Raw genomic sequence first — 24736 nt, 5'->3', positions numbered from 1 at the left:
CACTACCTTCTCAAGGGGCAATTAGCGACGCCCGCATCACATGAGTGAATTAAAAAAAAGAGACGGACGGACGGGCGGAGAAGCGTACAGAGGAACTCCTCAAGGTTTAAAAATGTGTTTTTGTTTGTTTCCCAATTCTGCCACGTGGTGATGCTGTTGTCTGCTCAGTTACAGCAGGCGCTCGGTTCTGCCAGAGATGCCTGCAGCAGTTCCCAGTATTGTACAATGCAAGTTGTCCTGCCTTAAAACCAGGGACCTGGGGAGGCAAACTCGCTTAGAGACAGGTATATTCAGTTTAGCCCGATGCAAACAAATGGACATAGGAACCACAAGCCGAAAAGGACTTAGGGCCACCAAAATCCCCTTCTACCTTCGCGGCTGTCACATAATAGAACAATATTGGAGGTGGTGACAAATTATAGCAAACCTGTCTGCGGACTGACAGCGTCAAGAATCATTCGGCCCTTTCCCACTTAGAGCTTTGAAATTAACCAGGTATCCGAGACCAACCCAATCAGCTGTCTACTGGTTTGTGACTTATTTAGGTTTCCATATGACTCAGGAAAAGCAGGAGACAGGTAGAAAAGTGTTCCTTTTAAATCCATTTTTATTAAGATTCTGCAATATAATCTCCTTTACAATTCTCTTACATTCTCCATTAATAACGACCAGATAGCGAGTTAATTGTTGTTTTAAAGCAAAATGCTCAACAGTTGCTAGCCGTGGCTCAATGGGCAGCAATTTCGCCTCTGAGTCAGAAGGTTGTGGGTTCACGTCCCACTCCAGAGACTTGAGCACCGCATCGCAGTGCTGCACTGAGAGGGCGATGCACTGTCGGACATGCTTTCTTTGGAATTGGCACTGTCTTTTCCTGAAGATCACGATATTACTTGAAACACGATCTAAATACTGTGAAGCATTTTTGTTTCATCAAATTCCGCACAAAACCAACATCAGGTATCAGCCAGTGGGTGGTCAATACACAACATTATCAGAGCAGAGAAGCTCCAGCAACGATCACATGTTGGCAGGGACAATGGGTGGTCCCCAGGCCAGAGAGGACAGCAGTAGCACATGGGATAGGGTGAAAGGCAAGTATCGAGTCTATTTTGGGTCTTTGAATCAGTGACTGTTCCAGACTCGCTTGCTGCAGCTGGAGCGTAACTCAGGCGTTGCCCGCAAAGCCAGGAATTTCTGGTCAACGGCTCACCATTCTGCTTCAAGACGGAAGATTATATTTTCGGATTCCGATCGGCAGCAGCCACAACCCTAACCCCAATCGCTCACCCTGCCGATCCTGCTCCCCTCATTTCCCCGTTCCACACCAGCTTCATTCAGCCCGGCTTTACATCCGCCTCAAAATGTGCTGCCAGCCCCCGCCCCCCGCACTTGGACTTCCTGATTTTGCCCTCACGGGAATTCTGGGCAAAGTCTCCCTCCTCAGAATGAACTCCCCCCGCACTGGGAACGGGGCCCAGTTTGTGATGTTCCCCAGTGAGTGCTGCACAGATTGCACCAACACCCCACACTCTCTGCTCCTTAATGAAGGCGCTGAGCTGTTTACATTCAATGGGTGGACGGTTCCGCTAAAACCACAGTCAAAGGAAGGTCACAGGGAATAAAGTTAAATGTCGATCTGGGTAATATCTCCAGAGGAATGCCAGGCTGTGGTCCCTGGAGGGAGAGACTCTATCCCAGTACAGGTTGGGCGGGGGTGATATGTTGTAGGGTGAGGATGGGAGGGTTATTCAGTGACCCGGCCCTGCTGGGGTTACAGTCAAACACTGATTACAGACTGAGATACAATTGGAAATGTTCATCACACAAACACACCCGGGGAGGGAATGGAGTCAGAAACTGGAATTGGAGGGAAAATGATGGAAACAGACCCATTAATGTTAGTGTCCTTTAACCCCGCAGATTGTCAGCGGTGCGGTGTTATTCCCGCCGTACCATCCCGGACAGAAGAAGGGAAAGATTCTCTCAGTGAAAGTGTGGGTGAAAGTGTGGAGATGGGACATGTTGTCCGCATTGTAAAATGACACCTGTCCGCCCGCATAGTCCAGGTACACCCCGATCTTCCGGGGCTCCACACTCGGGGTGAGGCGGGTCCGTGAGGGGGAGGTGAGGGCAAAATAGTCACTTCCGGGATTCAGCCACACAATCCAGTATCCAGTCTCTGGGCTCGGGGTGATTGGCCCTTTCCTCCCGGCAGACTCTCGGATCACTCCCAGACCCCATTGTGACTTGTCCCCCACCTCCACCTCCCAGTAGTGTCTCCCTGATGTGAATCCCTCCGATCCCAGGACACAGGGCCAGCGATCAAACCTCTCCGGGGTGTCAGGGAGCGGCTGCTGTTTGTCTCCGGGTCTCACACGGGTCCGGCCCTCAGACAGGATGAGCCAGGGACTCGCTGTGTTCGGATCCAGAGTCAGAGAGGCTGGAGCTGGGGGAAAGTTAAAATAACACAGTCAGTGATTTAAGCCGCGATTTCCGCTGTCTCGGCGGGTCGGTGGCGGGCGATGTCGGTGACAGGTCCCGGACTCGCTGCTGGCTCCAGCCCGCTGTCTGAAATTACTTCCCTGATTACACCGGTTAAGCCCCGCCCAGCGGGCTTGCCGGCCAATTGCAGGCTGCGGGTCTGATGACGTCTGGAGACCTTTGACCCACTGAAACAAATGCTATTTTTCCCACAGATCCCGCGAAAAATTCCCCGATAATTTATTGCTGTGACAGAATCAAACTCTGAGTGACATTCCTTCTTCTAAATCCTCAGCTTTCTGCATATTATTGAAAAATTACTTTGTCTCAGTATTGATCAGCACGTCTGGCCAGCTGAACATGACAGAGAAAAATAGATCAAATAAAGATGCAATTATATTTAAGATAGAAAAGACAAGTTAATGGTAAACTAATCAAATTCAGAGAGGATGAACCTCAAGGATTGCAAGACGCGCATTCAAATAAATGCACAAAGATAGAGCATTATTTGATATTACAGGTTTTCATTTTATAATTAGGATATAGAGGCATTGGAGGAAGTGCAAAATAGATTTACAAGGAACGAGTACAAAATGGTGAGAGGCTATAATTATCAGGAAAGATTGAATAGGCTCTAGAAATGGGAAAGCTGAGGGGTGAAATGATAGAGGTCGTTAATATTATGAAAGGGTCTGATAGGGTAGATGTAGAGAAGACGCTTCCACTTGTGAGGAGACAAAAACTAGACACCATAAAAACATAAAATTAAGTAATAAATCTAACTGGGGATTCAGGAGAAATCTCTTTATCCGGAGAGTGGTGAGAATGTGGAACTCACTACCACGAGAAGCAGTTCAGGCAAATAGCACAGAAGCATTTAAGGGGAAGCGAGATTAACACATGAGGGAGGAAGGGACAGAAGGATATGTGATATGGTTAGATGAAGAGGGGTGGGAGAAGGCTTGTGTGGAGCATAAACACCGGCTTGGACCTGTTGGGCTGAATGGCCTGTTTCTGTGCTGTATATACTTTGTAAAAATCAATCATCAGGCTGGGCCATCAAAGCATTGTTACCGAAACAAAGTGGCAACATATGGCACCGGGAAGATGGTGGCTGACCTCGAGAAGGAACAGGTTGGGGGGGGGGGGTGGGGGGAGGGTGTAGTGGGATGGAACCCCTCAAAGTCGGATTAGTGATATGGGATGGGGGCTGGGGAGTTGTTGATGTCAGTTCATTGGATATATTTAAGAGGGAGTTCAATATGGCGCTTATGACTAAAGGGATCAAGGGGCATTGAGATAAAGCAGGAAAGGGGTCTTGAGGTGAAATATCAGCCATGATCTTAATGAAAGGTGGTGCGGGCTCGAAAGGCCGAATGGCCTACTCCTGCACCTATTTTCTATGTTTCTATGTTTCTATGTTGAGTTCCCAGCTTTGGTCACCCTGGAGCCATGTCTTCGTGATGGCAATGATATCATACTCGTTAATTGCTGCCTGCGCAGTTAATTCATTCACCTTATTACAAATACTCCTCACATTGAGGCACAGAGCCTTCAGCCTTGCCTTTTTAACACACTTTGCCCATTTAGAATTTTGCCATAGAATTTTTGCCTTGGGTTTCTCTGCCTTCCACTTTTACTTTTCTTCTTTCTATCTTTTGCTTCTGCCCCCATTCTACTTCACTCTGTCTCCCTGCATAGGTTTCCATCCCCCTGCCATATTAGTTTAACCCTTCCCCAACAGCACTAGCAAACACTCCCCCGAGGACATTGGGTCTGGTCCTGCCCAGGTGCAGACCGTCCGGTTTGTACCAGTCCCACCTCCCCCAGAACCGGTTCCAATGTCCCAGGAATTTGAATCCCTCCTTTCTGCACCACTCTTCAAGCCACGTATTCATCTTAGCTATCCTGCAATTCCTATTCTGACTAGCATGTGGCACTGGTAGCAATCCTGAGATTACTTCCTTTGAGGTCCTACTTTTTAATTTAACTCCTAGCTCCCTAAACCAACAATGATAAAGGTTACCTACTGATAAAGGAAAAGAAAAAGAAGAAAAACTACTCACCAATCACTAGCCAATCACTTACCCCCTTGCCTGTGACGTCACCCTTCGATTTCTATCTCTGTCCTTTTTTGCCTTCTCACCCTGCTACAGGTGTACCAGCTGGCTCCTCCTCGACTCCCGCTCCCCGACTGTGACTGATGGGCCTTTTATAGGCCTCCCTCCGATCTCCTCCGCCTGGTCGATGAACTCCCACCGCTCAGACTCACGGACCTTTTCTACATCTCCCTCCAATCTCCCACGCCTCCTCGATGAGCCCCTCAAAATCGGGTGAGTTCCGTGGGATGGGGGGTGGGACGTGTTGCCGGGCGAGGAGGAATCATGGATTCCGTTATATCTTGAACCTGTTTTGTGATGAGCAATCTGGGTATTTTACTGACACTGCAGTCACCGTCAGTCTGAAGGGTGAGAACATTGTTCTGTGTTGTCAATACCATACACTGCTTCTGTATCGAACCCGCACTCCTGGATCTGATATAGGGTCACAGCTCCGAAGCATTCTGACAGATAAGAGCAAAGATTGGTCCCGCAGGGTTTAAAAGAAAGAGAGAAACATAGAAACATAGAAAATAGGTGCAGGAGTCGGCCATTCGGCCCTTCGAGCCTGCACCACCATTCAATATGATCATGGCTGATCATTCAACCTCAGTACCCCTTTGCTGCTTTCTCTCCATACCCCTTGATCCCTTTAGCTGTAAGGGCCTTATCTAACTCCCTTTTGAATATATCCAACGAACTGGCCTCAACAACTTTCTGTGGTAGTGAATTGCACAGGTTAACAACTCTCTGAGTGAAGATGTTTCTCCTCATCTCGGTCCTAAATGGCTCACCCCTTATCCTTAGACTGTGACCCCTGGTTCTGGACTTCCCCAGCAACAGGAACATTCTTCCTGTCTCTAACCTGTCCAATCCTGTCAGAATTTTGTATGTTTCTATGAGATTCCTTCTCATTCTTCTAAACTCCAGTGAATACAAGCCCAGTCAATCCAGTCTCTCCTCATATCTCAGTCCTGCCATCCCGGGAATCAGTCTGGTGAACCTTCGCTGCACTCTCTCAATAGCAAGAACGTCCTTCCTCAGATTAGGAGACCAAAACTGAACACAATATTCCAGGTTTGGCCTCACCAAGGCCCTGTACAACTGCAGTAAGACCTCCCTGCTCCTATACTCAAATCCTCTCGCTATGAAGGCCAACAAGCTATTTGCCTTCTTCACCACCTGCTGTACCTGCATTCCAACTTTCAATGACTGATGTACCATGACACCCAGGCCTCATTGCACCTCCCCTTTTCCTAATCTGTCACCATTCAGATATAATTCTGCCTTCCTGTTTTTGCCACCAAAGTGGATAACCTCACATTTATCCACATTATACTGCATCTGCCATGCATTTGCCCACTCACCTAACCTGTCCAAGTCACCCTGCAGCCTCTTCGCGTCCTCCTCACAGCTCACATCGCCACCCAGCTTAGTGTCATCTACAAACTTGGAGATATTACATTCAATTCCTTCATCTAAATCATTGATGTATATTGTAAAGAGCTGGGGTCCCAGCACTGAGCCCTGCAGCACCCCACTAGTCACTGCCTGCCATTCTGAAAAGGACCCGTTTATTCCGACTCTCTGCTTCCTGTCTGCCAACCAGTTCTCTATCCATGTCAGTATATTACCCCCAATACCCCCAAAAGAAAGAGCAACTTGCATTTATATAGCGCCTTTCGCGGACTCAGGTCATCCCAAAACACGTTACATCCCCTGAGGTTTTGTTTGGAAATGTAGTCACTGTTGAAATGCAGGAAATGCAGCGGTCAGTTTGTGCACAGCAAGCTCCCACAAACAGCCATGATTGGGTAATCTGTTTTTTTTTTGGTGCTGCCGGTACAGGGATAAGTATTGGCCCAGGACACCATGGATAGCTCACCTGCTCTTCTGGGAAACAGTGCCATAGGGTTTTGTTACATCAACCTGAGAGGGCAGACGGGGCCCTGGTTTAACTTCTCCTCCGCCTCAAACCGTGCAGCACTGCGCTGGAGTGTCAGCCCAGATGTTAGTGCTCAATACCTTGGACTTTGAAGCCACAAGCTTCTGACTGAGCGGCTGACACTCTACAGAACTGATGAAGCATGGTGGCTTCTCTGTAAAGAATGATGGCCTAGTTTGGCGATTGGGGCAGGGAGTAATTGTGACTCTAGGCCACCGTGTGAAACGGGAGATACTGAATCAACAGGCTTTAATGGAAATAAAATCGGGAGAGATGTGAACTGGACCTTCCAATTTGCTATCACCCATTTTACATTGTCCCACAATGTCAATGTTAACCCAACAGGTGAAGTTTTTGTTTGCTAATAGACTGGGAAAAGTTTGCCTGTTTACAATTAACAAATTTATCTTTATCTTTTTCTGATAAGGATTGAGCCTCTTTACATTTCAGTTCGAAAGTATATTTGATACAGTCGCCGCAGGAGGTCCAGCCGGGAGGTCCAGGTTGCGAGAGACTGAACTCCAGGATATAGTCGACGTATTTACTGAGGTGTATGAAAGCATGGGCCTTACACTAAACATTAGGAAGACAAAGGTCCTCCACCAGCCTGTCCTCGCCGCACAGCACTGCCCCCCCAGTCATCGAGATCCACGGCGTGACCCTGGACAACGTGGACCAGTTCCCCGAGCTCGGGAGCCTCCTATCAACAAGAGCAGGCATTGACGACGAGATCCAATACCGCCTCCAGTGCGCCAGTGCAGCCTTTGGCTGCCTGAGGAAAAGAGTGTTTGAAGATCAGTCCCTCAAAACTGTCACCAAGCTCATGGTCTACAGTGCTGTAGTAATACCCGCCCTCCTGTATGGCTCAGAGACATGGACCATGTACAGTAGACACCTCAAGTTGCTGGAGAGATACCACCAACGCTGTCTCCACAAGATCCTACAAATCCCCTGGGAGGACAGACGCACAAACATTAGCGTCCTCGACCAGGCCAACATCCCCAGCATCGAAGCACTGACCACACTCGATCAGCTCCGCTGGGCAGGCCACATTGTCCACATGCCCCGACACGAGGCTCCCAAAGCAAGCGCTCTACTTGGAACTTGTCCACGGCAAACGAGCCAAAGGTGGGCAGAGGAAACGTTACAAGGGACCACCCTCAATGCCTCCCTGATAAAGTGCAACATCCCCACCGAACCTGGGAGTCCCTGGCCAAAGACCACCCTAAGTGGAGGAAGTGCATCCGGGAGGGCGCTGAGCACCTCGAGTCTCGTCACCGAGAGCATGCAGAAACCAAGCGCAGGCAGTGGAAGGAGTTGCGGCAAACCAGTCCCACCCTCCCTTACCCTCAACCACTGTCTGTCCCACCTGTGACAGAAACTGTGGTTCTCGTATTGGACTGTTCAGCCACCTAAGAACTCATGCTAATAGTGGAAGCAAATCTTCCTCGATCCCGAGGGACTGCCTGTAATGATGATATTTGATACAACATTGCCACCTACTGGTTCAGTAGTACATTACACACAGAACAAGTCACCTGACGTTGCTTGGGAACTGTCAGTTCAGGTGTGTTCAGTAGTTCTTAGGTGTTCAGTGCTTGAAACTTGCTTGGTTGGCAGTGCTTTGCAGACCCCAATGGATATCCTACTTCTGAGAATTCGCACGTACGAATGTACTTGTACTTCCTGCAGATATTCAATAAACCAACCTCTGAATCTATATAATTGGTTTAATTCACGCACCGATCTAACACAGGCAGCTGCAGTTTAGGGTTATGCCTCTCTCGTAGAAACATAGAAAGTAGGTGTCGGAGTAGACCATTCGGCCCTTCTAGCCTGCACCACCATTCAATCTGCTCATGCAACCTCAGTGGCCCACCAATGTTATTTCGATAAACCCGCGAAAAGCTGAGATGTCCTATCACTTGGGTTGTCGTGGTTTGATCCTCCATTAGTCCGCGGCTTTTAGTCTCAGGGTGGATTCTGCAGTTTGGTTCCATACGTAAAATATTCCCTTTAATCTATCGAACTGTAATTCTGATTCTTCTGCCAATACAATGAACCAGAAATAATGGAGTTTCTGATACACACTCCCAGTGTCAACGTTTCACACGGGTTAAGTGAAACTTGCTCTACATTGTGCACAGGAAAATAAAATTAGTGGGGGTGACCCCATGGCACTATGTCGAAGAAGAGCTGGGGTATTATCCCAGGTGTCCTGGGGCCAATATTTATCCCTCAATCAACAAAACTAAAAATCAGATGATCTAGTTATTATCACACTGCTGTCTGTGGGAGCTTGCTGTGCACAAATTGGCTGCTGCGTTTCCCACATTACAACAGTGACTACACTCCAAAAGTATTTCATTGGCTGCAACGTGCTTTAAGATGCCCGGCGGTCGTGAAAGGCGCTATAAAAATCCAAATATTGCTTTCTTTCCAGAAATACGACAAAATTTCCCTTTCAATGAAACACGAACCAAGTTAGGGTCGTGGGAGCATAGTGGTTATGTTCGTGAACTAGTCATCCAGAATCTGAACTAATGAGCTGGAGACATAAGCTCAAATCCCACCATGGCAGCTGGGGAATTTAAATTAAATTAAATAAATCCGGAATAAAAAGTTCTCACCAATAATGGTGACAATGAAACTACCGCATCTGGTTCACTAAATGTCCTTTTGGGAAATCTGCTGTCTTCACCCGGTCTGGCCTATATATGACACCAGACCCACAGTAATGTGGTTGACTCTTAACTGCTCCCTGAACTGGCCTGGGAAGCCACTCGGTTGTATTTAAGAAGTTGTCTTCAAGAAGGCGACTCACCACCAGCTTATCAAGGGCAGTTCATGCTGACCTCGCCAGTGATGCCCAGATCCCATGAATTAATAAAATAAATCGACTTTCCTGTGTATCGGGACATTGGTGGCCCAGGATCTGCTGGTTGAATACACCTTGCTCAGGGAATACACATTGCCAAGTGCACACTGTCATCGACCTGAAACATTAACTCTGTTTCTCTCTCCATAGATTCTGCCGAACCGTTGAGTGTTTCCAACACTTTCTGTTTATACTTCACATTTCTAACATGCGCAGTAATTTGTATCAACCTATCAAAACAGTTCCAGATTTCTCTCTGCGCCATTGGTGTTGCAAATCAATTCTATAGCATTCATTCGACATTCCACACCTGTGCAGGGATAGGCATATAGAAGGCCAAGTACTGGGCTAGCATACCAGCATGTTGACTTGAATTTAATACATATATGAACATAAGAAATAGGAACAGGATTAGGCCATACGGCCCCTTGAGCCTGCTCCGCCATTCAATAAGATCATGGCTGATCTGATCTTGGCCTCAACTCCACTTTCCTGCCTGTTCCCCATAACGTTTGACTGCTCTATAATTCAAAAATCTGTCTCTCTCAGATTCGAATATATTCAATGACGCAGCCTCCCAGCTCTCTGAGACAGAGAATTCCAAAGATTTACAATCCTCTGAGAGAAGAAATTCCACCTCATCTCTATCTTAAATGGGTGACGAATTATTCTGAAACTATGCCCCCTAGTTGTACATTCCCCCAGGAGGGGAAACAGCCTCTCTGCATCTACCCTGTCAAGCCCCCTTAGAATCTTCTAACTTTCAAAAGTTCACCGTTCATTCTTCTAAACGCCAATGAATATAGGCCCAACCTGCTCAACCTTTCCTCATAGGACAAGCCCTGCATCTCAGAAATCAACCTAATGAACCTTTTTGAATTGTCTCCAATGTAAGTATATCCCTCCTTAAATAAGGAGACCAAAACTGTACGCAGTACTCCAGGTGTGGTCTCACCAATGCCCTGTACCTTTGTAGCAAGACTGCCTTGCTTTTATATTCCACCCACCTTGCAATAAAGGCCTTCTTAATTACTTGCTTTACCTGCATGCTAACTTTTTGTGTTTCATGTACGAGGACACCCAGATCCCGCTCTGCCGTAGCATTCTGCAGTCTTTCTTCATTCAAATAATCGTTTGCTTTTCTATTCTTACCATCAAAGTGGATAACCTCACATTTTCCCACCTTAAACGCCATCTGCCAAATTTTTGCCCACTAACTTAACCTATCTATATTCCTTTGCGGACTCTTTGTGTCCTCCTCACAACGGTGACTTGAATTTAATAAACCTGACAATTACTGGCACTAGAAAGGAAGTCCTGGCATACAGGTGACTCTGTCTCACAATATCTGGTTGCCTAGCAAACCACTCAGTTGTAAAATGGACATTCACAATAAAGGTGACCTTCCCAGAACCGTCGACATTCTGTGGCCAGTTAAAAACTTCCTCGCAAATTTCCAACCGACACGAATCAGTCTACAGCACATACTATAATTTAATTTACGCTGCTAACCTAACTCTACTAAAGTAACACCATCAGTTCGACATTTTGCTGTTTTTCTCTGTGTCCGTCTGATAGTGCATCCTAGGCTCAACCCAACCTGAGAAGGAAATGAGCCATATGGGGAAATCCTACTACAATCCTTCAGCAGCCCTGAAGGTTACATACAAACCCATGAACAATGACGGAAAGACAAAGAGCACCCAGCCCAACCAGTCCGCCTCACACAACTGCGACACCCCTTATACTGAAACATTCTACACTCTGCCCCAACCGGAGCCATGTGATCTCGCGGGAGAGGGAAAAACCAGATAAAAACCCAGGCCAATTTAGGGAGAAAAAATCTGGAAAAATTCCGCTCTAACCCATCCAGGCGATCGAAACTAGTCCAGGAGATCACCCTGGCTGTATTCTATTCCCTGCAGGACTTACCATTATATCTGCACCGTCCAACAAAAGGTCATCTAGTCTAATCCCAATTACCAGCTCTAGGTCCGTAACCCTGCAGGTTGGCCTTTATTGTAAAGGGGATGGCATGTAAGAGTAAGGCAGTCTTGCTACAACTGTACATGGTCTTGGTGAGTCCACACCTGGAGGACTGCGTACAGTTTTGGTCTCCTTATTTCAGGAGGGATATACTTGCATTGGAGGCAATTCAGCGAAGGTTCACGAGGTTGATTCCTGATGTGAAGGGGTTGTCATATGAAGAAAGCTGGAGCAGGTTGGGCCTACACTCATTGGAGTTTAGAAGACTGAGAGGTGATCTTATTGAAACATGTAACATTTCAAGGAGGCTTGACAGGTTAGATGCAGAGAGGATTCTAGAACTAGGGGGCAAAGTTTCAGAATAAGGGGTCGCCCATTTAAAACGGAAATGAGGAGGAATTTCTTCTCTCAGACGATCATGATTCTTTGGAATTCCCTACCCCAAAGAGCTATGGAGGCTGGATAATTGAACACATTTAAGTTGGAGATAGACAGATTTATGAAAGATAAGGGCATCAAGAGTTATGGGGAGGGGGCGGGGAAGTGGAGTTGAGCCCATGATCAGATCAGCCATTGACTTATTGAATGGCGGAGCAGGTTCGAGGGGCCGAATGGCCGACTCCTGCTCCTATTTCTTATGTTCTTAATTGATAAGTTCCTTTCCTGCAGTCAGGTACAGCTCCCTTAGTTCGTTACCTTACGGATAGTTTCACTCAAGCTACATATATTTTGTATTCCACTAAATGAAACATTTTAATTACAATATCTTCGTTGATTCAGTACCATTTTGACCCATCCACCCAAATGCATTCCCTAATCAGCTGTTATCAACTGATGAAAACTCTCTGAAATATATGAATCAGTATGCGCTGCCATGTCTAATAATTAGGTTTAGTGAGGTGAATAAACGGACCATTAATTTAAGGACAGCCGAGGCTCAATAGCCCAGTGGTACTTCAAATTCACTCATACCTCCCTGCTTAACGGGAAAAGGATACAAGTGAATATTACTACAATATAACTGGAAATAGATAGCAGTATAACATGAGCAGCTATCAGGACAGTTTGATTCACCCATGCCTTACAGGGAGGTATTAGTTAGATGGGGGCTGATGATTGATTACGATCTGGTTACATTGGGACTGTTTATTACACAGGAATTAGAGGAAACATTATGGAATCAGGCCCTTTATTGTTAATGACTTTAATCCCTACAGATTGTCAGCGAGGCTGAGTTGTCCCCAAACTGACTTGATCCAAGATTGAAGATGGGAAAGATTCTCTCAGTGAACGTGTGGGTGAAAGTGTGGAGATGGGACATGTTGTCCGCATTGTAAAATGACACCTGTCCGCCCTCATAGTCCAGGTACACCCCGATCTTCCGGGGCTCCACACTCGGGGTGAGGGGGGGTCTGTGAGGGGGAGGTGAAGGCACAATAGTTCCTTCTGGTTCCCCGACCCACAGCCCAGTATCCGGCCACAGGTCTCGAGTCAATTGCCTTTTTCCTATTCACAGAAGCTTTGACCAGTCCCACACTCCACCCAGTGTTGTTCCCCAGCTTCACCTCCCAGTAGTGTCTCCCTGATGTGAATCCCTCCGATCCCAGGACACACAGCGCTGGGTCAAAGCTCTCCGGGGTGGGTGCGAGCAGTGGCCGTTGGAGTTGTATCACATTGCCCCTGGAATCAAACCTCACCGGGGTGTCAGGGAGCGGCTGCTGTTTGTCTCCGAGTCTCACACGGGTCCGACCCTCAGACAGGACGAGCCGGGGATTTGCTGTTTTTGGATCCAGAGTCAGGGAGGCTGGAGCTGGGTGGGACAGCTAAAATAACACCATCAGTGGTTTAGGCCCAGAAATCCCGGTTTCTCCTTCCCGCGGGCGTTCCGACTGGATTCTGGAAAAAAAAGAAGCGCACCTTCCTGAAGCTGCTGCGCGAGTTCCCGGTCCTGAGGCCTCCCCTGACTGCGCTTTGCAGCACATGCACATTGGCACATGCGCAGGGCGGGAGCTGGAGTCACATGGCTCTGGGCAGCCAATCAGGTATAGTATATTCTCATTCCTAATAATGGGAACTCCATAAGTTGGAATTCCCATTTTTATGAATGAGAAACAGCCCCGAGAACACACACAACCAATAATAAAAGCTAGAAAAAAATGCACAACATATTTTTATTAATTTAAATTAAAGTTATTAATGTATTTAAAAAATATATATTTTCCTGATTTAAAAAAAAATGTTTTTAATTATGCTTTAAAATAAACTTACCATCGTGGGCAGGGTTTTTAACAATAACATATGTTTTCGTAACTTTATTTTAAAATGTTTATGTGTATTTTAAAACTCTTAGGCCTGTAAATGGAGGCTATGCACCTGCTTTTATCAGGCACAGTTTTGAGGTCATTTGCTGGGAAAGATATGGGTATATCCCGCAATCTTGCCCTTGCAAATTGTCCTCGCTCCCGAGATGCGGAGAATCTGTCCAGACAAAAACTTGACCGATCGGAAAAGCCGGTTTTCAGCGCATGCGCATTGTGCGCTGAAAACCAGCTTTTCCGATGCCTTCCCGGGTCCATACACGCTCCGTACGGAACCGGGAAGGCCGGAATTTCTTACGGCATTCGACTAAAAAGGTAGGCGCGCACCTTTTCCCTTATTTTTAGTCGAACGCCCGCGGGAAGAGGAAACAGGGATTTCTGTCCCCGTTAGTTTGATTGATTCAAAGTCTGACTGTTTTTAAATCTCCCGCCCTGCTGTATCATTTGATGGTGGCTCATGGTGGGGGCAGCTCCGGGCTGGGACCCCCTCCGCACTGGGACTGGAGGGTCGGAGGGCAGTGGCTGCAGGAACAGGGGAACATGTTACAGACCTGTTACATTCTCTGTACTTATATACAGGATATAACACTCTATGATATCGTTTGGCTCCCGTTCACTTTCCCAGCCCAATGTGTTAAGCACCGATCCCGGGATATCTCTCCCTCCAACTGGAGGGGAAACCGCCCCTTCATGGGCCCTGGTCGGCAATGATGGATAAAGAAAATAACGATTGTTTTTTAAAATAAACCCTGTTATCAATGTTTCATAGATTAATTATAAAAGCATTATTAAATTCCTGGGATTTTTCAGTCAAACCTGATTTTGGGACATAGATAATTTAGGTTTAAAGTAACTTATTGAATGTGACTCAGTAATTTCCCATCACTTCACTCTGGATGATCCCTGACTGTTTCTGGTCTCTCCGATATTTGAACTTTGGGGCGCGAGATGTGATCACATCCATAATCGAGAATAATCGATTCGTATTGATCACCAGTCAAGCCAGGGACATTCTCACTCAGATTTCCCTCAGTTTGTTCGGTGTCAGTGACGTTTTCAGTCAGAACGTGAACATATTCCTGGGAATACTGAAACTCCTGTGGGTTCCACATGGACCTTCTCCGGATACTGACAGAGCTCCGGGGACAACACAGCGAACAGCTGCAGCCAGGACCGGCACAACGGGAGCTGCTGCTGTGAGTGAAGGGACAACAGTGTGGACAGAATGGGGAATAAACCTCTGGGACCCCGGGAACACTCAGAGGGTAATCCCGATTGGGGCAAATAGCTCGCAGTCTCCTTGGACTCATTTCACCTTCTGATACAACTAATGATGCTGAATATTAAACATGGATCAGAGATTGCCTTCACACTGACAATATTGGGACCCATTTCAGTGTCTCAATAACGACAGAGGAGGGAAAAAGCAACCACTTTTTGTTTCATTGTGGGTGCATACATGTGTGTGTGGTTTGGGTTCTGGAGCACAACTTTCCTGCCCCTGTTAGACTTTGCCAATGCCTTTCATGGCCACTGGACATCCCAAAGCTCCTTCCAGCCAATGAAGTACTTTTTGGAGTGTAGTCGCTGTTGTAATGTGGGAAACGTGGCAGCCAATTTGCGCACAGCAAGCTCCCAGAAACAGCAATGTGATAATAACCAGATAATCTGTTTTTTGTTCTGTTGATTGAGGGATAAATATTGGCCCCAGGAGACCGGGTAGAACTCCCCTGCGAAATATTTCCATGGGATCCTTTACATTCACCTGAGAGGGCAAACGGGGCCTCAGTTTAACAGCACCTCCGACAGTCCAGCACTCCCTCAGCACTGCACTGGAGAGTCAGCCTAGATTTTTGTGCTCAAGTCCCTGGAGTGGGACTTAAATCCACGACCTTCTGACTCAGGCGAGAGTGTTAGCACTGAGCCACGACTGACAGTTACGCTGTGAGTTCATTCTTACAATGCAGTATGCGGAGACCCACTATAATTTTTCCCTAATTTTTCCCACACACATGTCCAGAAACTTCTCACCCTGTCTAAATATGACCAGCGCAGTGGTACCGCTTAGCATTCAGGATGCCGAGGATTGGGGGCCAGTATCGCTCCATCGAAGCTTGCAGCACCAAAGGAGGCCATTCTTCCCGTCATGTATATCCCTGCTCATTACCGAAACAATCCCATTGCCATGTGTTCCCCGTCACCCTGGCTCTCTCTCCCTCTTTCTCCGCTTCAATGTTTATCTAATTTCCTTGAAATGATGCAATGATCTCTGTCTCAACAACTCATTCTGGTGATGCATTCCATGCACCCTGCGTAAAACCGTTCCTCCCGACCTCTTTCCTCTCTCTGTTCGTGACAACGTTAAATTGATGACGCATCACTGACTGCTAAATGAAGGAATATAGTTGTTCACTCTTGGCGCTGTCAAAAACCCTTCATCATTTAAATACAATCTAGTAAATCACCCCTTAGGCTCCCTGCACCAAATGAAATAGTCCATTCTATCCTCCTGCTGATAGCTTTCCATTCCAGGCAGTATCCCGGTGAATCTCCAATGTCCGCTCGCTATGGCTGTAGTGGCTTGTCATAGAATGACACAGCACAGATGGAGCCCATTCAGCCCATCGTTCATGTACCGTGCCTTGTGTCTGTAATGAATCATCTAAAACTGAACAATGAATTCTAACTGTGTCCCAACCATTGCATTGTACATACCACGTTACTCTTTTATTCTGTATCCCTTTTAATTCAAAACAACACTTTTACTGGGACGTTGTGGTTTAACCGACTTGCGCCCTAACTTTCAACAATTATTATAGGATCCTCTGGGACTCTCTATCCATTTACCAACATTCAGACTCTTACCATTGGGCTTATGGACTCATTCAATGTTTTTGCTCCCAAACTGTATCAGGTCACACTTCTCCACATTTAATTACACCTCCCTCCTGTATGCTACTAGCCTCTCGGTGTACTTGAGAAGTTTTCTAGAGTCCGATTTGCTGTTTGCCAACCTCCATACATTGGTACCATCAGCAAATGTCGCGATTGTGCCCATGCATAAAACGTCTATATATGCCGGGAACAAAGATGACCCGGGCACTGACTCCTGGGGCCACCACAACCAACCTTACCGCTAGCGCAAGCAATACTTCCGAATCCCAGCTCGTTGCTTATTGTTGGCCAATCCATTTTATACCCACGCCGTGACAGTTCCTCATATTCATTGCACCTGAATTGATAAGCTGCCTCTGCGAAATGCGAAGATTTTGTGTTTTCGCTTCCTTCCCATTTGTCCAAATCCTGGAGCTGTATTCCTTTATTTAGATGTATTCACACAATGGGAGCTTTACAGAGTCTGATATAGAAAACTCTTTACCTGGGATGATGCTGCTCCTCATTTCTTTCCACACTGTGTACTGTAAAGGGCCTTTGAATGTTCCCAGTGACAGTTCCCCACTGACCAATGAACGGAGAGCGTTATTCTTGCTGACATGGTTAACTTCATCCTAATATAAAACACAAACACAGATCTCAGTTCACAGTGAGCCTCTGGCATCAGAAAACTAGAATTGAGTGACGCAGTCAGCAAGTGTGAAATAGTTCCGGTGTGCCAGTGACAGGACCGGGTGACAGGTATGGATTAACACCGGAAAATGAACCAGGAAAAGTAAAATTACACTTTTTTTTTGGAGAAAGTAAACTTGGAAGCAGATCTGGTAGTCCTCCTGCTGATCACATTGCTTCCATTGGCAATGCATTAATTTATTGTGGTTTATTTTGATTGCAGTGTTACTGCAATGGATATTTCCGTGGCAAGTGTCTTGACTGCATCAAAATGTGCAACAAAGAGTTGGCAGAAACGCAGCGATCTGTGGATGAGAACAATCCAGCTAAAATATAAAATCTGAGTGTGTATTGGTGCATTATTGCACGGTACCAGGTATGAAGATGGCAATTACCAGACACTAACAGTGATGCTTCAACTTGTAGCAAAGTTAACTGATGTGAGACTGCCTCTAGTAGGTACTCTCATACTCTGGTTTTAGAAACATAGAAAATAGGTGCAGGAGTAGGCCATTCGGCCCTTCGAGCCTGCACCACCATTCAATCTGATCATGGCTGATCATACAGCCTCAGTGTAATTGCAGACCTGTGAGAAGCCACATTTAATCATATATTTCTCTAACTGGCGATCCTTTGTGGTTCTGCACACTTGGAGAGGAGACTCAGAAAAATGGGTACTTTTCAGAATGGCAGGCAGTGACTAGTGGGGTACCGCAAGGTTCTGTGCTGGGGCCCCAGATGTTTACACTGTACATTAATGATTTAGACGAGGGGATTAAATGTAGTATCTCCAAGTTTGCAGATGACACTAAGTTGGGTGGCAGTGTGAGCTGCGAGGAGGATGCTATGAGGCTGCAGAGTGACTTGGATAGGTTAGGTGAGTGGGCAAATGGATGGCAGATGAAGTATAATGTGGATAAATGTGAGGTTATCCACTTTGGTGGTAAAAACAGAGAGACAGACTATTATCTGAATGGTGACAGATTAGGAAAAGGGGAGGTGCAACGAGACCTGGATGTCATGGTACATCAGTCATTGAAGGTTGGCATGCAGGTACAGCAGGCGGTTAAGAAAGCAAATGGCATGTTGGCCTTCATAGCGAGGGGATTTGAGTACAGAGGCAGGGAGGTGTTACTACAGTTGTACAGGGCCTTGGTGAGGCCACACCTGGAATATTGTGTACAGTTTTGGTCTCCTAACTTGAGAAAGGACATTCTTGCTATTGAGGGAGTGTAGCGAAGGTTCACCAGACTGATTCCCAGGATGGCGGGACTGACATATCAAGAAAGACTGGATCAACTGGGCTTGTATTCACTGGAGTTCAGAAGAATGAGAGGGGACCTCATAGAAATCCTTTAAAATTCTGACGGGTTTAGACAAGTTAGATGCAGGAAGAATGTTCCCAATGTTGGGGAAGTCCAGAACCAGAGGTCACAGTCTAAGGATAAGGGGTAAGCCATTTGGGACCGAGATGAGGAGAAACTTCTTCACCCAGAGAGTGGTGAACCTGTGGAATTCTCTACCACAGAAAGTTGTTGAGGCCAATTCATTAAATATATTCAAAAAGGAGCTAGATGTAGTCCTTACTACTCGGGGGATCAAGGAGTATGGCGAGAAAGCAGGAAGGGGGTACTGAAGTTGCATGTTCAGCCATGAACTCATTGAATGGCGGTGCAGGCTCGAAGGGCCGAATGGCCTACTCCTGCACCTATTTTCTATGTTTCTATGTTTAGTCTTTGGGTGGGGTTACAGAGCGAGGGATAACGGGAGCAGTGTGACTATGTGACCATTTTGTTCCACAAAAAGTATTTGGGAAAATAAGAGTTATTTTTAATATTGTTTATTCTAACGAGTTTCACAAAAGACATTTAGGCAAAATGGTGTTTAATATGATGAACTGAAGTTGTCACCCCTGAGATTAACAGTAAGAAATACATGGTTAAAGGGCTGATGAAGTTTGATAAAGTGCCACAAAATAGTCTTCCTAACAAAGTTGAATCCCGTGGAATGAAAGGGACAGGGGCAGCGTGGATACAAATCTGGCTAAGTGGTCGGAAACAGAGAGCAGTGATGAACGGTTGTTTTACGGACTGGAGGAAGGTATACAGTGATGTTCCCCAGGGGTCGGTACTGGGATCACTGCTTTCCTTGGTATGTATAAATGACATGGACTTGGATGTACAGGGCACAAGTTACAAAAATTGAAGATGTCACAAAACTTGGGAGTAGAGTGAACAGTGAGGAGGATCATAGAGCGAATGGTAAAAAGAATGAGGAGGGGACATAAGGAGTTGAATCTTGATGGGTGTGCATGAACAGAGAGACCTGGAGGTATGTGCGCTTAAACTGTCGAAGGTGGGGCAGGTTGAGAAAACAGTTAAAAAAGCTTATGAGATCCTAGATTTCATAAATAGAGGTGTAGAGTACGAAGTGTGGGAATTATGATGAGCCTGTGTAAAACACAGCCTCAGTTCTGGGCACCACACTTTAGGAAGGATGAGAAGGCCTCAGAGAAGGTGCAGAGAAGATTTACGAGAATGATTCCAAGAATGAGGGACTTCAGTTACGTTGATACACTGGAGAAGCTGGACTTGTTCTCCTTTCAGCAGAGAAGGTTGAGAAGATTTGATAGAGGTGTTCAAAATCATGAGGGGTCTGGACAGAGTCGACAGGGAGAAACTGTTCCCATTGGCGGAAGGGTCGCGAACCAGAGGACACTGATTTAAGGTGATTGGCAGAACCAAAGGCAATTTGAGAAAAAATATTTTTTTACACAGTGAGTGTTTAGGATCTGGAATTCACTGCCTGAAAGGATGGTGGAGGCAGAGTCGATCGTGGCTTTCAAAAGGGAATTAGATAAGTAGGTGAAGGAAAGAATTGCTTGGCTGCGGGGGAAGGGTGGAGTGGGACTGGCTGAAGTGCCCTTGCTGAGAGCTGGCATGGGCTCGATGGGCCGAATGGCCTCCTTCTGTGCTGTAACCATTCTATGATTCTATGATTAATGGGGGCGCCTGGGGAGAGGTTTATGAAACAAGAAAGATGTCAAGGAGTCAAGTGTGTTGAAGGAAATTCTTTGCAAAGGTCGTATCTTCAGATGCTTCCCTCGGGAACACTGCGAAGCAGTGTGAGGATTCGTGGCTGAATGACTGTCGGACAGGCACAGGCCGCAAGATGACCACTCCTTCCATGGCCGTAACTCACCTTATACCAGCCTACAGGGTGCTTAGGGCTATGTGGCAGAAGGTTCCATGGGGTCTCAGAGCCCGCATGACAATAGGGCCACCCACCAGATCCGAATTACCAAAATAATTCAGAGCTGAATTTCCACTTGCTTTGACCGTCTACAGCTGGATTTAATCCCTGCGCCTTCCGACTGAGAGGTAGGAATGCTACCAGCAAACCACAGGCTTGCTCCCTCTCTAAGGTGGAAAAGTTAAACAACCTGAATGGAAGTTTTAACCCATTGATGCAAAGTACCAAGGCGTATGTTCTATTTTGTATCATTCCGTGAAGACAAATTGTACTGCTTCAGCCAAGTGCATCTGATCATAGTGCTTGCTCTGTATGGCCACCTTAGTCTAAAGCAGTTTCAAGATTCGGATCAAGTTTCACCACATCTGGCATTTGCCCCGGTCCTATTTCACAAAACAAGGGAACATAAGAACATAAGAAATAAGAGCAGGAGGAAGCCATTCGGCCCATCGAGCCTGCTCCACCATGCAATAAGATCATGGCTGATCTGATCTTGGGCTCAGCTCCACCTCCCTGCCTGCTCCCCAGAATCCTTGACTTGCTTATCGTTCAAAGATCTGTGCATCTCCACCTTAAATATATTCAATGACCCAGCCTCCACACCTCTCTGGGGTACAGAATTACAAAGATTCACGACCCTCTGAGAGAAGAAATTCCTCCTCATCTCCATTTTAAATGGGAAACCCCTTATTCTGAATCTATGCCCCGTAGTTCTAGATTCCCCCATGAGGGGAAACATCCTCTCTGTATCTACCCTGTCGAGCCGTCTCAGAATCGTATACGTTTCAATAAGATCACCTCTCATTCTTCTAAACTCCAATGAATATAGGCCCAACCTGCTCAAACTTTCTTCAGAAGTCAACCCCTTTATCTCAGGAATCAACCTAGTAAATCTATTCTGAACTGCCTACAATGCAAGTATATCCCTCCTTAAATATGGAGACCAAAACTGTCCGCAGTACTCTAAGTGTGGTCTCACCAATACCCTGTACAGTTGTAGCAGGACTTCTGTAAGTTTATATTTCACAGGAGGGCACAATAAAGCACATGGTATCCAGTTAGTATGTCAAGGAAGATGCATTGACACATCCTCTCTGTTACTCTATTTAAGAAATAGATACTGGACAGTGTCAAATCTGGCAGGTTAGGAGTGTAAGATCCACATACAGGAATGGCATATGCCACTCAACCCAACAAAGTATCGATTTAGACTCAAATTTGTAATGCAAAGCATGCAAACATAGTCTAGTTTAATGACATACATTCTGCCCTTATTTGGGATTTCACTTTCATTGCATATTATTTAGTTGAAAAGCACACCTTGAAGCAATTTGGGAAACAGAAAGATAGAGTTAGTTACAACACAGGATGTCTCTGCAGCATAAGCCAAGGAGCGGAGTGATGCAACATACAGGTGCTGCAGTGCCTCCACTGTCCGAATGGTGCAATTACAGCATGACAGGTTAATATAAAGAAAGACTTGTATTTATATAGCGCCTTTCACGACCATCGGATGTCTCAAAGCTCTTTACAGCCAATGAAGTAGTTTGGAGTGTAGTCACTGTTGTAATGTGGGAAATGCGGCAGCCAATTTGCGCATAGCGAGCTCCCAAAAACATCAATGTGGTAATGGCTAGATAATCCGGGGCTTTTTTGTTATGTTGATTGAGGGATAAATATTGGCCAGGACACCGGGGATAACTCCCCTGCTCTTCTTCAAAATAGTGCCACGGGACCTTTTACATCCACCTGAGAGAGCAGACGGAGGCCTCGGTTTAATGTCTCATCCAAAAAACAGCACCGTCGACAGTGCAGCACTCCCTCAGCACTGCCTCACCGACAGTGCAGCAGTCCCTCAGCACTGCCTCTCCGACAGTGCAGCACTCCCTCAGCACTGCCTCTCCGACAGTGCAGCAGTCCCTCAGCACTGCCTCTCCGACAGTGCAGCACTCCCTCAGCACTGCCTCTCCGACAGTGCAGCAGTCCCTCAGCACTCCCTCTCCGACAGTGCAGCAGTCCCTCAGCACTGCCTCTCCGACAGTGCAGCAGTCCCTCAGCACTGCCTCTCCGACAGTGTAGCAGTCCCTCAGCACTGCCTCTCCGACAGTGCAGCAGTCCCTCAGCACTGCCTCTCCAACAGTGCAGCACTCCCTCAGCACTGCCTCTCCGACAGTGCAGCAGTCCCTCAGCACTGCCTCTCCGACAGTGTAGCAGTCCCTCAGCACTGCACTGGAGTGTCAGCCTAGCATTATGTGCTCAAGTTCCTGGAGTAGGACTTGAACCCACAACCTTCTAGTTCAGAGGCGAATGTGCTACCCACTGAACCACAGCTGACATACAGGCAGTTTCCATTATAAACATTGGCACAGGAACATCTCTTGAAAAAAATTGATAAAAAATGTAACAAGCAGCAGTGCATAGGGGAGCAGCAAATAACTGGACCAGGTTCGCAGAGGCAATTTATTCCCCTTTAAAGGTTATACATTTTGCCCATATTTTGAAATTGCCATTATTAATTCCCGTGTCCACACTTCCAATAGAAGCAGCATGGGCAATCTTGGCATGCTGCAGCACTCTCTGCCAATAATGTTGGCACTGCAGCGCCTCCATTGGTGGGAGGATTGAATTATAGGCTGAAAATTAACATCGGCTATTTCCAATGCACGTGTTGACACGGGAATTTACAATGGAAACAGTTGACAGAAAATGTCACCAAAATGTAACGCTTTCAGTACATTAGACAGTGAAAGATAGATAGGTGAAGACAAAGCTGCTGCTTCCGCGGCCTCTTTCCTGGTATTAAAGGTGCATCCAATCGCTTAGCACAGCTTTGCGCATGCGTGCGTTGTCCCCATACAAGGTGAGAGCAGCAACTGGACAGCTGTGGTTTGCCAGCTATAGACCACAACATCCCATTAACCTGAATCTGCCGACTCCTCTCAAATCTAGACGGCCATGTTGGACCGTCGCAGAAGCCCCTCAGCGATCTCCCCTCAGCCTGGATGACCGATGGCGAAATTCTGGGAAAAACTGTGACATACGGATTAGATTTCTTATAGAGGACCCTACAGTACAACCTGAAGGATCAAACCATTCCCGCAAACAGTGGACAACCATTAAGGCAGAATTTTATCTGAATGGCGGCAGATTAGGAAAAGGGGAGGTGCAACGAGACCTGGGTGTCATGGTACATCAGTCATTGAAAGTTGGCATGCAGGTACAGCAGGCGGTGAAGAAGGCAAATGGTATGTTGGCCTTCATAGCTAGGGGATTTGAGTATAGGAGCAGGGAGGTCTTACTGCAGTTGTACAGGGCCTTGGTGAGGCCTCACCTGGAATATTGTGTTCAGTTTTGGTCTCCTAATCTGAGGAAGGACATTCTTGCTATTGAGGGAGTGCAGCGAAGGTTCACCAGACTGATTCCCGGGATGGCAGGACTGACATATGAGGAGAGACTGGATCAACTGGGCCTGTATTCACTGGAGCTTAGAAGAATGAGAGGGGATCTCATCGAAACATATCAAATTCTGACGGGATTGGACAGGTTAGATGCAGGAAGAATGTTCCCAATGTTGGGGAAGTCCAGAACCAGGGGTCACAGTCTAAGCATAAGGGGTAAGCCATTTAGAACCGAGATGAGGAGGAACTTCTTCACTCAGAGAGTTGTTAACCTGTGGAATTCTCTTCCTCAAAGAGTTGTTGATGCCAGTTTGTTAGATATATTCAAGAGGGAGTTGGATATGGCCCTTACAGCTAAAGGGATCAAGGGGTATGGAGAGAAAGCAGGAAAGGGATACCTGAGGTGAATGATCAGCCATGATCTTACTGAATGGTGGTGCAGGCTCAAAGGGCCGAATGGCCTACTCCTCACCTATTTTTCTATGGTTCTATGTTTCTAATAACGTGGACCACTTCCCAACAACGGCAGACATTGACAACGAGATTCAACACTGCCTCCAGTGCGCCAGTGCAGCCTTCGGCCGCCTGAGGAAAAGAGTGTTCGAAGACCAGGCCCTCAAATCTGCCACCAAGCTCATGGTCTGCAGAGCTATAGTAATACCCTCCGTTCTGTATGGCTCAGAGACATGGACCATGTACAGTAGACACCTCAAGAGGCTTACCACCAACGAGATCTCCGCAAGATCCTGCAAATCCACTGGGAGGACAGATGCACCAACATTAGCGTCCTCGACCAGGCCAACATCCCCAGC

The 24736-nt window shown here is 46.7% G+C and overlaps 1 protein-coding gene across 1 annotated transcript in view; it reads right to left on the bottom strand.

The window, feature by feature from the left end:
• Positions 1-589: 589 nt before the first annotated feature.
• LOC139229614 (nuclear factor 7, brain-like) overlaps positions 590-24736 on the bottom strand; it is a 29037-nt gene continuing 4890 nt past the window's right edge. Inside the window, exons 4-5 of the mRNA XM_070861125.1 lie at positions 17087-17216; positions 590-2446 (exon numbers count right to left, since the gene is read on the bottom strand). Coding sequence (XP_070717226.1) covers positions 1899-2446; positions 17087-17216 — 678 coding nt within the window. The 3' untranslated portion in view covers positions 590-1898. The remainder of the gene's footprint in view (positions 2447-17086; positions 17217-24736) is intronic.

Source organism: Pristiophorus japonicus, chromosome 19 (assembly GCF_044704955.1).
Source record: "Pristiophorus japonicus isolate sPriJap1 chromosome 19, sPriJap1.hap1, whole genome shotgun sequence".
Classification (NCBI taxonomy): Eukaryota; Metazoa; Chordata; class Chondrichthyes; family Pristiophoridae; genus Pristiophorus; species Pristiophorus japonicus.
This window is presented reverse-complemented; position numbering and strand designations above follow the sequence as displayed.